The sequence below is a fragment of the Anabrus simplex genome, chromosome 1 (assembly GCF_040414725.1).
Source record: "Anabrus simplex isolate iqAnaSimp1 chromosome 1, ASM4041472v1, whole genome shotgun sequence".
In the NCBI taxonomy this organism is placed as follows: domain Eukaryota; kingdom Metazoa; phylum Arthropoda; class Insecta; order Orthoptera; family Tettigoniidae; genus Anabrus; species Anabrus simplex.
The window spans coordinates 757,041,912-757,059,445 of NC_090265.1; the positions used below are offsets into that span (position 1 = coordinate 757,041,912).

General features: G+C 40.1%; 1 protein-coding gene across 4 annotated transcripts in view; it reads right to left on the bottom strand.

The window, feature by feature from the left end:
- The window catches only part of LOC136857500 (RNA-binding protein NOB1), a 382,114-nt gene that overhangs the window by 259,093 nt on the left and 105,487 nt on the right, over positions 1-17,534 (bottom strand). For all 4 annotated transcript variants that reach the window (XM_067136203.2, XM_067136204.2, XM_067136201.2 and 1 more), the window contains exon 4: positions 1,444-1,803. In XM_067136203.2, coding sequence (XP_066992304.2) covers positions 1,444-1,803 — 360 coding nt within the window. The remainder of the gene's footprint in view (positions 1-1,443; positions 1,804-17,534) is intronic.

The window sequence follows — 17,534 nt, forward strand, 5'->3', positions numbered from 1 at the left end:
AAATATCTACAATAAGGATTGATTATAAGACTGTCATAAGAGTGCTTATAACTACTATATTCTACTTGCTAGTCATTTTATACACATTTGTACCTAAAACAGTACCCTCTTATTTAGGTACATGAACAATCAGGATCTCGATCTATCTTTCTTTCAGGTATGAGATTTTTAGGCTGAAACATGTCCCTATTCTGGTATGTTAAGAACTATTTCCTAAATTTAAATAAAAAACTCTTATGCATTGAACAGGTGGAATTTATAATCTAGTATTATTTTACTTTAAGTATATTTCAATACGGACCATAACATGAGATTTGTAACATGTAAAGATAATTACTAAAAAAACAAAACCTCGGATTCTTAAGTTTGAAACTTTGTAATATATCAAAACTAGATAAGCAATTAAAACTGGATTTCATGTCAGAACTTGACATTCTGCTAGAACTTGACAGTTTCTTAAAATCTAATAATTCATGAGACTTTGATTTTATTTACAAAATAATTTCATTCTTATTTTACTCTTGTTATGTCATTTATATAATTTCAAGATAATTAATTGATTTAATTAATTCCTTAATGTAAATATGAAGAATGATACGATTATTATTTTTTTATAAGAGGATGAGAAGATGAAGATTGTAATTCATGATAGGTCAGGATGAACTCATCGTATAATATAAATCCATGAATTAGGAGAAGAATTATTTGATAAGATGAGACGTTGGACAATGAGATAGTTGTTGATTGATGATCATGGATCAAAGGTTATGATAAACGGAACGACTTCAAGACATGTTTTTTTGTTTGGATGAAATACCCCTGTACATAAAAAAAAAAAAAAAAAGTTATTTGGAAAACATTTAGCTCCTCTAGATATAAATTTGAATAAATATTAATAATTTATGCCATTTTTATATTATTTTGTAGATTATAAGATAAATTTAACGTGATATCTTACCTGATGATGGTAATTGAGTTTAAAACCAAGTCCTTATGACTAAATGATGCAATTGATGTTGGATATACTGAAAGATAGGAAAGGTAATTCTCAGTCGGATTCACATTAAAAATGCTGATACAACTTATTCCCTGAGATGTTCTTCGTCGTTAGCCGTGGATTTTCTTGAATGCCGAGGGTGACCAAAAAGAGAGATAGGCACCGGAGCGCGGCGCAGTACCATTATAATTAAAATTTTGTAACATAATCTACGTGCAACAGTTATGTATTGAAAAGGTGGGTTCCATTATATTAAATTACTTTTGTGATTTTCGGTTCAATACGGAACGGCCATGAAGTTCATAATTTTAGATGTATTATACATTTTTTTAAAAATTTTAAATTATAATTTTAAAAAACCTTCTATTGAGAACTTATTTCCAAACCTTCCTGCAGTCAGAACAGTATTATAGGCTCTGTAAAATAACAGCAAATTAAACACTCACCTGCATAGCAAAGTCTGATGTAATGCATGCAACCTCCATTGGGCCAACTTCTTCCTCATTAAAAGGCATCTCTTGTTTCATCTGAGCTATGTTGGTAGGAGTAATCCAATCATTGTCATCAAGACCATTGTCATCATCCTCCAATATATTTTCACTATCATCATGCCTGCTTAACTGATCATTCAAAAAGGCTTGTTCACCATAGGCTGGCTGTGATTCTTCATCTGAATCGTAGTCCGTTCTAACAACGTTCTGAATTTTAGACGGCATCTTTCCCCCTATTCCCGGTTGTGTCACTTTTTTTAGAGATGACTCCTCATATATATCTGAAGATTCCTCACAGACTTCTTCACCATAGTACTGAAACAGTATTAGCACATAACTATAAAAACAATGACCGATCATCAAGTTCCAACTAAGAAATACACTGCTTAAAAGAATAAGAGTGGGAACACCACAATTGTGAACATTCTATCAGGACGTACTTATTTACTATTTCCATCTGATGAGAAGCCACGGCAACAAACAAGCATTATACAGTAAATGTGTTACCTTGAGCTGTAGTCGTAAATGTAGATACGATGCTGAGAGAGTTATAGAATTAGTTAATATATATATATATATATATAGATAGCTTAAGCATACAAGTGGTAGAAGAAGAAGCACAAATCATAATAATAATAATAATAATAATAATAATAATAATAATAATAATAATAATAATAATAATGTACGAGATTTCTACAGGGAATTCAGAGGACAGGGAAGTCCGTGGGTATGCTCCTCAAAACCTGGCTTTCAAAAGATCAGATGGAAAACTTGCACTCAGTAATCAGGAAAATTGTCAGGAACTAGCACTTTACTTTGCTGATCTCCTCAACTGTCCAGAGCCCCTCGCAAGATTCAATCAAGAACCCCCAAGGCACACTTTCCCAGAATCTCCACCACCGACAGAGGAAGAAATTCGCGGCCACATCCTGAAACTTAAAAACAATAGGACCTCCGGAGAAGATGGCATCATTGCGGAACTTCTGAAAAATCTTGGACCTAACTCCCTCAAGGAACTCACTCAAATCGTTACAGATATATGGCAATCGGAGACATTACCTCAGGATTGGAAGTGTGCCCTCATCCACCCATTACACAAAAAGGGAGATAAGACTGATGTGAACAATTACAGGGGCATTTCTCTTCTCCAAGTGACATACAAAATTCTTTCAGCTTGCCTTTTGAAGAGAACACAGGAACAACTTGAAAAAAAAATTGGCAAATATCAAGCAAGCTTCCGCCCTGGTCGCTCAAGTGTAGAACAAATATACAACTTCAAGGCAACTCTTAAATACAAAGCATTGAGGAACGAACCAGTCATCTGCATTTTTGTTGACTCCAGGAAAGTGTACGACTCGGTTGATCGACAGTCTCTCTTCGTTATTCTTGAGGAACTGGGGCTTGATTCCAAGACCCTCAACCTCATCAAGGTAACACTCACTGACACTATCTCCAAAGTTAAATTCATGGGGGAGATCTCTGAACCATTCCTGATTAAAACTGGCGTCCGACAAGATGATGGCTTATCTCCGCTTCTTTTCAACTTCGTCCTAGACAAAGTTATCCGCGAGTGGGAGAAGGCATTGAAAGACATGTGATACTGGCGCCCCAATGCGACTAGGACGACCCAAAGACGGTATTGAGATATCATGCCTCGCTTTTGCAGATGACCTTGCCATACTGACAGATGATGTAGTCACAGCCGTTAAAACAAATTGAAACCCTTAGTGAATGTGCTGGAAAGGTTGGACAACAAATTTCCTTCGAAAAGACCAAGTTCTTCTGTTCAAAACTTGACATCCAAAATTTGAACACGACATATGGGCAAATAGGCCGAGTACCACACTTCAAGTACTTGGGAGAAATACTTGAACCAACGGGAGGCGAGAAGGCTGCCCAGAAAACGCGCCTACAAAAATTTCGGAAAGCCTACGGTAGGGTTCACAACATATACAATAAAAAGTGCTTGTCCCGCCATGCAAAGATCAGACACTATAATACAGTAATCAAGCCCGAAGTCTTATATGCCAGTGAGACCCTTATACTAAATGGGAAAGATGACCTAGAAAACATTTTAAAACAAGAAAGAAGAATCCTGAGGAAAATTCTCGGCCCCCAAAAAACAGAAGATGGATATAGACTGTGGTCACGCAAAGTGACAGAAGAGCTTTCCAACATTGCAACAGACATCCGCAAAAGACGTCTGAAATTTTATGGGCACGTTCGCAGACTGCCGGCAAATAGACTGGCACACAAGATTCTCACCTACATAGAACATCTAAAAAAATATTCCATGGGTACTGGAAGTGAAGAAGGATCTGGAGAAAGCCCATATGGACTCAACTAACACCGCGGACAGAAACTTCCACAGGAAAAAAATTAATGGATGGAAAGTGCAACCAGAGAACGAAGTGAAAAAGAAGACTGGAGCAAAGTAGACAGAAGAACGAAAAAGGACCCACGGAGAAAGGATGAGAGCAGTTTGGCAACTCAGAAAACAGAATCGTTAGAGCTTTGTGTGATCCATTGGGTCCATACGCACATAATAATAATAATAATAATAATAATAATAATAATAATAATAATAATAATAATAATAATAATAATAATAACAACAACAACAATAATAATGACTGAACAATGGAAATGCGCAGTGAGAAGGAACTAGGCCAAGAGAAAAAATATATAGGCACAAACAAAAACCAAAGGTTAACAATATAAATAAGATATATTTAACAATAAATAAATAAATGAATTAAACATTTCACAACAAGATGATAAATCGCAGACAAGAGTTTGAGAGACAGTGAATTATATAGAGAAAACCTCAGAAGACCAAGAAAATGTGCCACATTTACAATATAGATTATTAGAAATACAACAAAAACCGTATGAATAAGTATTAAAGCGTACAATGAAGAGTAATTGTTACCTCTACTACAGTGGTAACACAAAACAAGGCACAAAAACAGTTAAAAGGGGAAGGTAAGAGCACAATATCAGAAACCACTACACACTCAGAAAAACATTAGCTGGCATTACGCGTATCGCCAACAAAACATGTACGTAAATATCAGTAGGGCCAACTAGTGAACAACAAACCGGGAAGATTAAAAAGGCTGGGAACCTATATACCAAAGGCATGGACATGGCTTAGATAGCGGATTCCGAAATAAATCGCCGTGATCCTTAGATTTGAAAAATATTATTTACAAAATAATTTTACAAATACATTCCACATACAATTCCAAGTTACGAGCTATAAGTTCAGTGACATACATAGCTTATTTCGTAGCAGTGTAAATTCAAGTTTCAAATCAACTATACATCTAGTTACCAATGCAGTTGTACAATGCAATTTACAGGGATGTGAAACAGGTTATCCAAAATCTAACGTACTACCAGAGGCAAACCCCAAGGGAAATAATATTAAACTACAATCTACATATTTTAGTGAAACAAGAAATAGGAATGCCTCAGAAACGAACAGGTAAGCCCAGCTGAAAAACTAAGGCATCATAAGTAACTAATTTGGTGAATCTAGCAAGGTTAGGGCAGACTCCTGTATGAAAAGCAAATTGGAACATTACGGAAATTTTAGCAGGAACGGAATTCAAGAGTGCTTACCCGAGGAGAGTGCCATCCCGGAAACCAGGGGACGTCAACCGGATAGGCTGCTCGCAGACAGATAGACCAAGACCGACAGAATTCAGTATACAGAATTAATTCGAACACTGCCTCGCTCACTATATATAGGAAATTCTGGCCTTTGGAGCAGCCAATCAGCGTGCATAGGTTCCCTATCGCCACCTAGAATCACCAATCACAACCTTACTTTCGATCGCGAACTTTGACTAACATTCTAGAATACGCCTGATCGCGAATGTCGTATTTCCAGAACAGTCAGAAATATTTTCTAGAACACATTACCCACGAAACAACACACCCTGTTCCATAATTCATATAACTTTCTGGATCCTTCCAGGAAATATAGAACAGAATTCTACTATTTACAAACGCATGTCACCAATCTTACACAGTACAGATTAGGTCATTACGTTATATTATGCTCTACAAATAACAGTACAGGTTAGGTCATAATAAATAAAACCTCATATTGTACTTCACAAACAAGGTCTTTAAAAAAAACACTTTCCACTTACACTACATAGTTCACTTGCGACATCTTCCTCCCCCCGAAAGTCGAGCCATGCTCGACCATTAATATAACCTCACTGGGAAGCAAGCGATAAAACGTTCTCACACAGTACAGATAGTAAGGGTACCCCACTGTAACACACGTGATTTCTTGAAGTAAACTTTGTCATAACCAACAACACAAACTGTCACATAATTTTCAAAAATAATATAAATCCACCTCTTGAATAAATATCACAAAATCCACATGGATTGTCACATTGCACTTCAAAATGCCTTCTTTCACAGATGATTAGCCAATTTGTACTCTGTCCACCAAATCATGTACACCATACTTTCTGCCAAATGTTAGAAATACCAAAACTTCTCACGTGTTGCTAAACAGCGTTCAAAGCCTCCTATTAGGAGAGTCATGGACTAAGAATTTTGCACTAGTTTTCCACACCAGTCACAGCACAGCTAGGCCACAGGTTCTCGCTGATGATGCGGCTGCCGACATGGCCGTTTGCCGCCAGCCTCCATTCAAGGTCAGTCCAAACCCGACACCTAGGTGAGATGCAGTTCAGTGGTCTCTTGCACCAAATAAGCAGGGGTGAGACACCATCCAGTCCGCCTGCCACCAATAGGATGTTCCCCGCAGGATAGTGGTGCCGGATGGTAACGCCCAAGGCACACACTGTGCCTCCCAATTTGGCACTTCAGGTTGCTGTCCGAAGAGGCTGGTCATCGCAGCCGCTGTAACACACACAAACCGCAGACGACAGTGGATACTTTGAGGTAAAAGTATGCTGCTGGGCTCAAGATCTTGTGTGGAGTCACCCGATGGGTGGCTTAATAAGTAGCAGAAGGGACTCTCCCTCGCACACCAGGGATATTAGGGCACTAGCCCCGGGGTAAGGAACTTTAAGATGGTGTAGGGACCTCGAAATCTGGGGGCTAACTTACTGATAACATGGTCCGCAGCACTACTGACGGGATGTGTTCTAATCAACACCTGGTCATCCGCAGAGAGCTTGTGCGGTCTTCGCCCGTGCTTGTAATTACGCTGCACCTTAGCATAATAAACCTTCAAGTTCTTTCGCGCATGGTGCCAATTAGCTCGGATCTTTTCTGGGCTGGCATCGTCGGGCAGAAGATCATTAATTGACCATAGGTTAGATAGAGGAGAATTTGGGGTAAAAGCCAACATTAACGAAGCAGGGGTTTGCTTGTGGCTTTCATGGACAACAGTGTTAAATGCAAATGACAACCAATTCAATGAGGAATCCCACTTGGAGTGGTCTGAGGAGTGATAAGGGATGAGGGCAGATCGCAGGTTACGATTCCCTCTCAGCATAATTGGGCTTTGGGTAATACGGGGTAGTGGTTACATGAGCAATGGATAGATCAAAGCAGAAATTCCGGAACTGGGCAGAAGTAAAGGCTCTTGCGTTATCACTTACCAAGAATTGACAGGGTCCAAACAAGGCGAATATCTGTTTCAAGCATGAGATGGTGGTGTTGGCGTTAGCCATCCGAGTGGGCAACAGCCACGTAAAACGTGAAAAGCCATCAACACATACGAGTATGAAACAATGACCATTCCGAGATCTCGGGAAAGGCCCAATATAGTCTATGAACAGTCTTTCCGTGGAGCGAGAAGCTTGCTCAGAAGACAAGAGACCTAACTAAGGTTAAGTTAAGAGTGAGTTCCCACCTTCCAATACTTAACAATTTCTATATAATAGACTTATTAATTACATAATATAATCCATATAACCTCTAGTACATGTTTCGTTCCGATGTTCCATATCGGAACGAAACATGTACTAGAGGTTATATGGATTATATTATGTAATTAATAAGTCTATTATATAGAAATTGTTAAGTATTGGAAGGTGGGAACTCACTCTTAACTTAACCTTAGTTGTGTTGAGCCAATACGGAATAAACATGAGATTTATAAGCTGTGACAAGAGACCTAGACGAGTATTCGGGGCAGGTTTACTGATGTTGCACATCTTACAGGATTTGACAAGGGTACGGATCTCACTATCCATGGATATCCAAATGAAGTGGTTACGGATTTTTTCTCTTGTTTTGAAAACACCCAGATGACTGCCCACTGGGGATTCATGAAAGTATTTGAAGAGAGCCGGGACCAGGTTAGTTGTGACTACAATTTTGGAGTCTCTGCGACCACGAGCAGGACAACACAAGACACCATTCTTCAGAATATAGGGCTTAACATGCTCACGGGATTTAACACCTGTCGACAATGGCCTTTAACTCAGGATCATCCTCTTGATGTTTGGTAATATCCTTGAAAAGGAAGTGAGAGTCAGTAAGAACTACATTGACAAAAGCTGATACTTGTTCGGGAGATGAGTCAACTGGCTCGGATTGAGGGTCAGAGCTGTCTGGATGGAACATCCTACCGAGGCCATCAGCCACAACGTTTTCCGTGCCACGAATGTGGCGGGCTTCAAATTGGAAGGCTGAGATGCGCACTGCCCATCGTGCTAGACGACCGGTCTTTCGCGGCTTGGCTAGTACCCAACTCAACGCCTGATTGTCAGTTTCCAGATTGAAAGGGAGATGTTTCAGGTACATTCTGAAGCGTTCTAAGGAGAAGACAACAGCCAGGGCTTCCAACTCATAAATGGAATAATTGCTCTCAGCAGGATTCAGGGCACGGGAAGCATAAGAAACAGGACGACGCCCTTCTTGAAATTCCTGTAGAAGAACTCCGGATATGCCTGAGGAAGAGGCGTCAGTCTGAAGAATGAAGCGTTTAGAAAAGTCTGGCATAGCCAGTACAGGCAGATTTCAAGTCCACGAAGGCTTCACGTTGGGCATCAGCCCACACAAATTTGGCATCTTTTCTTCTCAAATCATTTAATGGAGCTGCACGTTCAGCAAAATTAGGAATGAATTTGCGAAAGAAATTCACCATGCCAATGAATCAGGCTACAGCCTTGACGTCCTTTGGAGGGGGAAAATTCTGGATGGCGGCAGTACGAGACTGATCGATTGAGACACCCCTCCCCAACACAATATGTCCTAAGAAGGACATCTGGGGTTGTGCGAAGGAAACCTTGGATGCCTTGAGGGTTAGACCTGCTTTACGCAGTCTTTCCAGCACTTCGTTGAGATGGAGTAGGTGTTCCTCGAAAGTTTCGCTAAAAATTACCAGATCATCGAGGTAATTATAAACAAACTTGAACTTGATGTCCGATAAGACAATCTAGTAACCGCGTAAGGACGGCCGCTCCAGTTGCCAGGCCAAAAGGGACGCGTTCAAATTCATATAGGTACCAATCGGTTGCAAATGCAGTGAGATGCTTGGATTCTTCAGCAAGGGGTATCTGGTAATAAGCCTGATTTAAATCGATAGTGAAATTTTTTGCATTAGCGAACCAAGAAAAACAAGAGTGCAAATCAGGAAGTGTGACAGATTGGAGGACTACCTTACGGTTCAATATCCAATAGTCGACTACAGGCCGATAAACACCTCGTGGTTTGGGGACCGGAAACATTGGAGAAGAACAGGCCGACTTGGAAGGCCGTATCACTCCATCAGCGAGCATTTGATCAATGATAGCCTTCAGGGCTTTCATTTTGGGAGGCGACAACCGGTACGGAGGAGAGCGAACAGGTATGTTATCTGGCACCTCAATTTTGTATTCTAATACATTGGTGACGCCTAACCTGTCAGTGAAGACATCAGGGAACTTATCGCAGAGTTTCCTAAATTGATTGGCCTGCTCTTCGGGTAAGTGATTAAAATCAAAAGCCTTGAGTTCATCAGAATCTTCAGGAACAGCGTTAACGTGGCAAGGCAGAATAGGGGAGTGATCACACAGCTCAAAGTTTCTTGCACAAAATTTAAAATGGAATCTGTTGAACTGGAGGTCCAAAATCATGCCTGTTTTTGCATTAAAATTTGCACCCAATATGAATTGGCAAGATAAATCTCTTGCCACAAGTACTGGCATTTTCCAGGTGAAATCGCGGACTCTAATCTTGACATCTAGGGATCCTACAATATTCAATGAATTGAAATTAGCAGTATGGCAGGTTAAGGACACGGGTTGTAATGTAGGTAGCTTGCAAACAGTTTTCATAGAATCATACCAGGTCTCACTCATCAAGGTGACACTACTCCCAGAGTCTAGCAACGCACAGACAGGTTCATTATTTACCTCTATGCATAAATATGGTAGTTTACAAGAAGGTATGGAAGAAATCCTACAAGATTGTAAGAAATGAAGACCAGAGTCAGACTGGGAGCAATCATTAGCCTCAGAATTAAGTAAATTAACCAAGGTACAGTCATGATCGACAAGACAAGAAGCCATGCTTTGGGATTTGTCAACAGAACCGGCGGTTAGTCTTCTGGCACTACTATGGCCTGGGGGTCCAGAGCCGTAAGTGTTACGTGGGCACTGCCTAGAGAAATGCCTAGTTGATCCACAGTTACAGCAAGAATTATTGGTGGAAGAGCCTCCACCCATCGCAGGTTTCGCTTTGCCTAGTGTCCCGGCCTTGGGACAATCCCGCTTGAGATGAGCCGTAGAGCCACAATTGAAACATGAACGGGGATTACGCGAGTTGGAAGCAGGTGACGGGGTGGTTTTAGAATCCTGAGGAGGGGGCATCCTCATAGAAGGTGGGGCTAATGCCAGGCGTAGCTGGTCAGCATATCGAATGCCTTCAGCGGACACTGTAATTGCTTCCAACTGGGCGAACGTTGCAGGTCGGGGTGAAAGAGCCAGATATGATTAATGGTTCGGGGCGAGACCTTCAACTATGTTTGCAACCATCTGAGCCTCTGAATAGTGGAGCTGGAAAATCTTAGCTTGGAGCTTAATGTCTTGAACATATTCAAATAGTGACTCGTTAAGATGTTTTACTCTGAAATAGTGCTTCTGCACTAATGCAGACAAGGCACGAGCAGGAATGAAATATTCAAGAACATGGGCATGAGATTGATCTACTGACCATCTTTCAGCAATGTGCTCAGAAAGAGCTCCAGATACATGTGGGTATAGAATTTGAAATAAGTTGTCGTTACTGAGATTATACACTATTGCCTGATCCTTGAACTCTGTTAGAAAGCGAAGGAAGGAAATAACTTCCATCAACGGAGTTAGCTGAAAATTTAGAGATACCCTTAAACACAGTGGTCAACGGGTGAGGCAGACTGGAGAAAATCTGGGGAAAGACAGGTGTAGGGGGTGCTTGGGAAGGCTTAGAATAGTCCAGAGGGTTTAGTGTGGCCTCGTACCTTTGATTCGGGTGCCCTTGTGAAAAGGATGGAGTACAGGATAGGTTAGGACTAACGTTATCTTGCAATGTTACGGGGGGGAGGATAACCTCATTTGAGAAAGTTTCTCACTAACCTGAGAGACCATTTGGGCATTAACCGGTTGTGTAGAGGTTATGCAACTTGATACCGGTGGCACTAAGACAGGGGGGTGGTTTTGCACCATTGAATCAGAACCGCGTTGATTAGGAACAGAGGGCAAACCCTAAGCTACAACAGAATTAGCAGGAACCACAGGAAAAGTTGTAAGGGTACCAACATGTGAAAGAGATGTATTATCAGGATGACATAGGTGTCCTAGTTCCAGACAATGAAACAGAAGATCCCAGGGCAGCAGTAGTCACCGCAGACTCCTGAATAGGCCTAACATCAGCACTAGGTGTCAGATCGCACACTTGAGCAGCAACAGATGCCTCACCACAATTAACACTGTCACTCATTCCAGATGGGATCGATACTTGAACTTGAGAAACGGTGTTATTTAACTTATTGCCTTCAAGCAAACCACTGATTCTGTTGAAAAGTGTGGAAAACTGTTCTAGTAAGGCTTGACATTTCTGCCGCTCAACTTCCGGCAATTCGAGAGACAACCAATACTTAATTCTATCTAAATAATGTAATAACTGCCCCTTAACCCGGGGTAATTGGCCATGCGAGGGCTTAGAAGCACCAAATGACACAAGAATGGCGTTAAATTCAGGTAACTTATCTTTAATCACGGTCAAAGACTCACGCAACTCGTCTGCAGTTAAGTCAGGTATGTTTATAGGTAGGTTAAGCGACTTTTTCAACAGGTTAGTATCATCTGCGACATTGCCTGTTGAACTAATTATGCGAATTTTTAACTTGTAAATCAGTTGTTCCTTTCTCAAATGGAAAGGATTAGGAACAGCACGAGCCATCCTGACAGGTAGAAACAAGATTTTAAACGGTATACGAACCACAACTCTTACGAAGTTTTAGGTTAAGTGTGATCACGGTTCACTTTTCTTCCTCCGCAATCTACCGCTTGCCTCTGCTACCAACATGTTACCTCTACTACAGTGGTAACACAAAACAAGGCACAAACACAGTTAAAAGGGGAGGTAAGGGCACAATATCAGAAACCACTACACACTCGGAAAAACATTAGCTGGCATTACGCGTATCGCCAACAAAACATGTACGTAAATATCAGTAGGGCCAACTAGTGAACAACAAACCGGGAAGATGAAAAAGGCTGGGAACCTATATACCAAAGGCATGGACATGGCTTAGATAGCGGATTCCGAAATAAATCGCCGTGATCCTTAGATTTGAAAAATATTATTTACAAAATAATTTTACAAATACATTCCACATACAATTCCAAGTTACGAGCTATAAGTTCAGTGATATACATAGCTTATTTCGTAGCAGTGTAAACTCAAGTTTCAAATCAACTATACATCTAGTTACCAATGCAGTTGTACAATGCAATTTACAGTGATGTGAAACAGGTTATCCAAAATCTAACGTACTACCAGAGGCAAACCCCAAAGGAAATAATATTAAACTACAATCTACATATTTTAGTGAAACAAGAAACAGGAATGCCTCGGAAACGAACAGGTAAGCCCAGCTGAAAAACTAAGGCGTCATAAGTAACTAATTTGGTGAATCTAGGCGAGGTTAGGGCAGACTCCTGTATGAAAAGCAAATCGGAACATTACGGAAATTTTAGCAGGAACGGAATTCAAGAGTGCTTACCCAAGGAGAGTGCCATCCCGGAAACTGGGGGACGTCAACCAGATAGTCTGCTCGCAGACAGATAGACCAAGACCGACAGAATTCAGGATACAGAATTAATTCGAACACTGCCTCGCTCACTATATATAGGAAATTCCGGCCTTTGGAGCAGCCAATCAGCGTGCACAAGTTCCCTATCGCCACCTAGACTCGCCAATCACAACCTTACTTTCGATCGCGAACTTTGACTAACATTCTAGAATACGCCTGATCGCGAATGTCGTATTTCCAGAACAGTCCGAAATATTTTCAAGAATACATTACCCACAAAACAACACACCCTGTTCCATAATTCATATAACTTTCTGGATCCTTCCAGGAAATATAGAACAGAATTCTACTATTTACACATGCACATGTCACCAATCTTACACAGTACAGGTTAGGTCATAATAAATAAAACCTGATATTGTACTTCACAAACAAGGTCTTAAAAAAACACTTTCCACTTGCGCTACATAGTTCACTTGTGACTAATAAAAGTCGAATAAAAGGAAGCAAACCTGAAAGAAAATGTGAAAAGAAGGGAAAGGGGAATGGAAGTAGGGATCGAGCTGGAGAAAGGATTCTCTTCGCCGGGAGTGTTTACGCTGCAGGATCTGTTATTATTATTATTATTATTATTATTATTATTATTATTGCAGAAACTAGCATTGGTCCTAGGAAGCAGATAATGTGATTTCACAATTTCATTGTCTGTAGTACAGTTTGTGATTGAAAAGTTTTAGTAGAAATAATGTCTTGCATATTTAATTTTGATTGCCAGTATAAACTGGCAAAAGCAAAGTTCAACTGGAGCAGATGGCCCAAAGAAGAATTTAATGCCCAAATAACATTATCAGGCATGCCAACTTCCAAAAGTAAAAAATCAGGAGAAATTTTGCAGCGAATCGCGATGTATTACGACACATCACTGATGGCAGAACATGTACATATTCATAATAATTCAATACATTAACAATTCTATTTGCCCATATATATATATTTCATCATTTACATGTGAATACTAAATACTGGACATACCTGAACTGTAGGAACATGTGACTTCTCATCCTTCAACGTGATGATCCCATTACGACTAATTGTGGTTCAACACACCAGTAGCTCACTTAGCCCTCTTCAGAAACTCTGAACTAAATTTTTGCTCAAAGCACTTGCCTTGCTGAACTGATTTCAAGGTTAAAAGTTTCTCCAAAGTTTGTTCAGACAGCAAGGATCTGAACTGTGTTTTTGTCTTGGTGACTCTGCTAAAAATCCTTTCACATTCTGCATTGCTATGTGAAATTGATAAAAAAGCAAGCATCACCTTAGAAAATCTGTCATTTAAGTACGCTATGTGAAATTGATAAAAAAGCAAGCATCACCTTAGAAAATCTGTCATTTAAGTACACCATCAGCTGATTTCATCTGACCTACCAATGCCCACTGAACATCAATTCTTCCTTTTGCCAGGTCTGTTTCTTCGAGCTGAAAGTTACAGAACTGGGAGTGCAGAATATCAGTTTCTTTATCCAAATGTTCCATTTCACTAGTCAAAATGTTCGGACACTTGTTACTGAAAAATCTAAGGCTAGAAAATGATGCCTTACTTATAGCAGAAATATTTGCAACTTCTGCATTAATTAAAATTTCATCCTTGAATGGAAATTTGTGTACCATGTAGTCACACGATGAAGAGAAATACTTTCTAACAGACTTAAAGAATATGCACTTTTCCTCAGACTTCAAGGTGTTCACTAAAACATACGCAGAGTTCCCTATCATCATATCACAATCATCCTTTTTGATTTGCTGGAGTATGATAATCTACATCAAGAAGAGAGGAGGATCTTTTAATAACGTCTGGTTTCACAAACCTTGCCATCACATTCTTCAATAGTTCCTCCAAAACTGACCTCAATAAGTGGATGTGCGGCATACTTGACTGAAGAGCTACATTTGGATTCTCAAATATATCCATAAAACTTGAGAGAAAAAGGCAAAAAGATTTATGTAAATTTGATGAAAGGAACATGAAAAGTCGTTCTTCACGTGACAATGCATGGCTCTTAGTGTCATAAGTAGTTTGATTTTTTTAAAGTGAAACTGATGACTGGGTTTGCCTTTTAACTAAGGAGTGAGGTGAAATCTTATGACAATCCTTAACCTTTTCAGACAAACAAGACACATCTGCAATTAAACTGTGCTTAGGAATTTTGTAAGTCTTCACAGTTCCCATCTGAGAATCCTTATGCACAATTTCGCTCCTGAATAATGTAACCAAAGGGTCCCACTGAAGCAAAATCCTATCTAAACACCTTCTTAATGATAACCAATGAGTAGGCACATGCTTCAGAATTTTCCTGATCTCTGTGTTGTGTAAAGTCTGAAATTCTCTGAACTTTTCTTTCCTCTTTGCACTCCTTTCCAGATAATAAAATATATCAATTATACTTTCATTCACATTTACGGGCAAGCACGCCATACCCTTATCGGCAGCAAGATCAATCAGGCGACAAGGGCAGCCTACGATGATTATGTTACTATTTTCCCGCTTCAAACATCCTGCCACACCATTCTTTAATCCTACCATTACTGGAGCATTATCAGCATCAAGAGCTCCGCAGTTTTTTAATGGAATGCAGAATTCCCGAAAAGTTGAGAGCAAAAGATTGGCAATGTTAGCTCCAGTAGCATCCCCTTCTAAATTCGGCAGAGTACACAACTCGGAATTTCATTGAGTTCAGGCCTAAAAAACGTTACAACAATGGGATATATCTTCAAGTCGCTTTTATTGCTATCATCAGTAGCAACAGAAAACGCATTCACCTGCAAATGTGATACAATTTTCACCCTTTCTTCCAAGCACATTTCTGTAATGATAGCCACTGTTTTCGTTCTAGCACACCCATATCGTTTAGCGATTTCCGAATCAGGAAACATTTTGCGAAACAAAGGTCACGCGTAATCGGACAATTTACAGGCAGGTTATGTTCGACTATAAATGATGTAAATAACGCCTCGGCATTCGTCACAGGATTTACATCTTGGTTTTTACATGAAAAGTTCGGTTTCTGGTTTCTTTCTACACACTGGACACTCTCCTTATGTTTTTTCGTTTGCACAAGCTTAAGTATATCGCATTTCCTGCCATGTGCAACAGAAAAATCACACCTACATATAGTACAGAATGTGAACGTTGGTCCGTTTCTGGATTCACTCGAACACAGAAACTCTACCCTATAAACACTTTTAAACACTGCATCATATTTCTTTTTTGACATTTTGGCCAAAATAAATATTAAGGCACAACACGAGCACTTCTGCAGGTCTTGCCCTGGGTAAAACGACTATGGTGAGCTACTTCTGAGGTTAGGTTACTCCTAAGAGAATGTTACTCACTTGACTCGCTTGCAAAGAGAATGACAATTATAGACAAACGAGCAGCACATGACTGGCCACTGTCCCCCATACTGCCATCTGGTATCATTAGAACTATCGACCAGCCATACTGAGACATATATCGACAGAACGAGGAAATCCGCGGGAGTTTAAAATAATACGAAAATTACGGATATTGCTCTGAAAATCGGAGGATCGGGAGGAATGATGAAAAATCGGGAGTCTCCCACTCAAATCGGGAGACTTGGCACGTCTGCATTATGGTAAGTGTTGCTCACCAAATAACCTGAAGAAATAACAGTTCAGACAGTAATGACAATATAGAATGTAGCACAGTTGTTTCGGTGCTCCACCACTCCGAGACGAAGGCAGACTCAATTTTTTAGAGCCGCGGAGCGAGAATATATAGCAATAAAGAGACATCGAGAAGAGTAGAGAAGCTGAAAGCCAGCATGTTCCAGAAATGTCATAATCACGTGTCCAACAGAGGTAAGCACAAGCGCACACACAAACGAAGAAGGCGATGCATATAGATGACGACGTCAGAGTCATGTGATGAACAGAGTAAGCAGACGACAGGTGAGCAGAGCAGTAGAATGAGTGAAGCAGCAGCAGCAGCGTATCAGAGAAAGAGCAGCATTGCAAGTAATCAGTCTCTGTGAAAGAGCAGCATGCGAAGGTACGAAATATATGTAGTATTAGCGGAGATCGTAACATATTCCCCACGTGGCGGCGAAAGTGGAGCGTCGAGATGATGCAGAGACGATAGCATAGCGGTCTTCACAAGGGGCGCCAACTTGGAAGAGCAAAGATCGTGCACTAGAAGGAGAAAGCAGACTGGCGAGAAAGGGTGTACCCAAACGAAGAAAAAAATGGGAGGGGAGAAAAGGGTGGGGGAAGGAAAGAAGGATGAGGAAGGTGACAAGATGGACCGGTCCAAAAAGAGAAAAAGGGGAATAAGAAGAAGGGAGGGAGTTCACAAAATAGAGCGGCGATATATAAACGTTACATAAGTTGTACAACAATATAAAGAAAGAAAGAAAAAAAATATATATATAGTTAAGAATTCATAGGTTCCATAATACATTCCATGAGGGCAAAGTAATAAAGAGAAAAGAAAATTATTTAGGCTCCCATGGGGAGTCTGGGTTGAAACGGAGTGATGGAGACCAGAATATGATGAGCAAGATATAAATTAGAAAAAGGTCCAAAACAAAAGGGCCAAAGAAAAGAAATGTTAAAATAACCGAACAGTACCACGACAAAAGAACAAACCCAAAGAAAAAAAATTGCTTTAAAGGAAACAATCTGGGAAGAAAATCTTTCCCCAGAATAAAAAGAGAGGGAGGGAGAGAAGGGAAAAAGAGAAAAGAAAAAAAAATATATATATATTAGTTATTAGAAGTAGGAGCATGGAATTTTTTAGCTG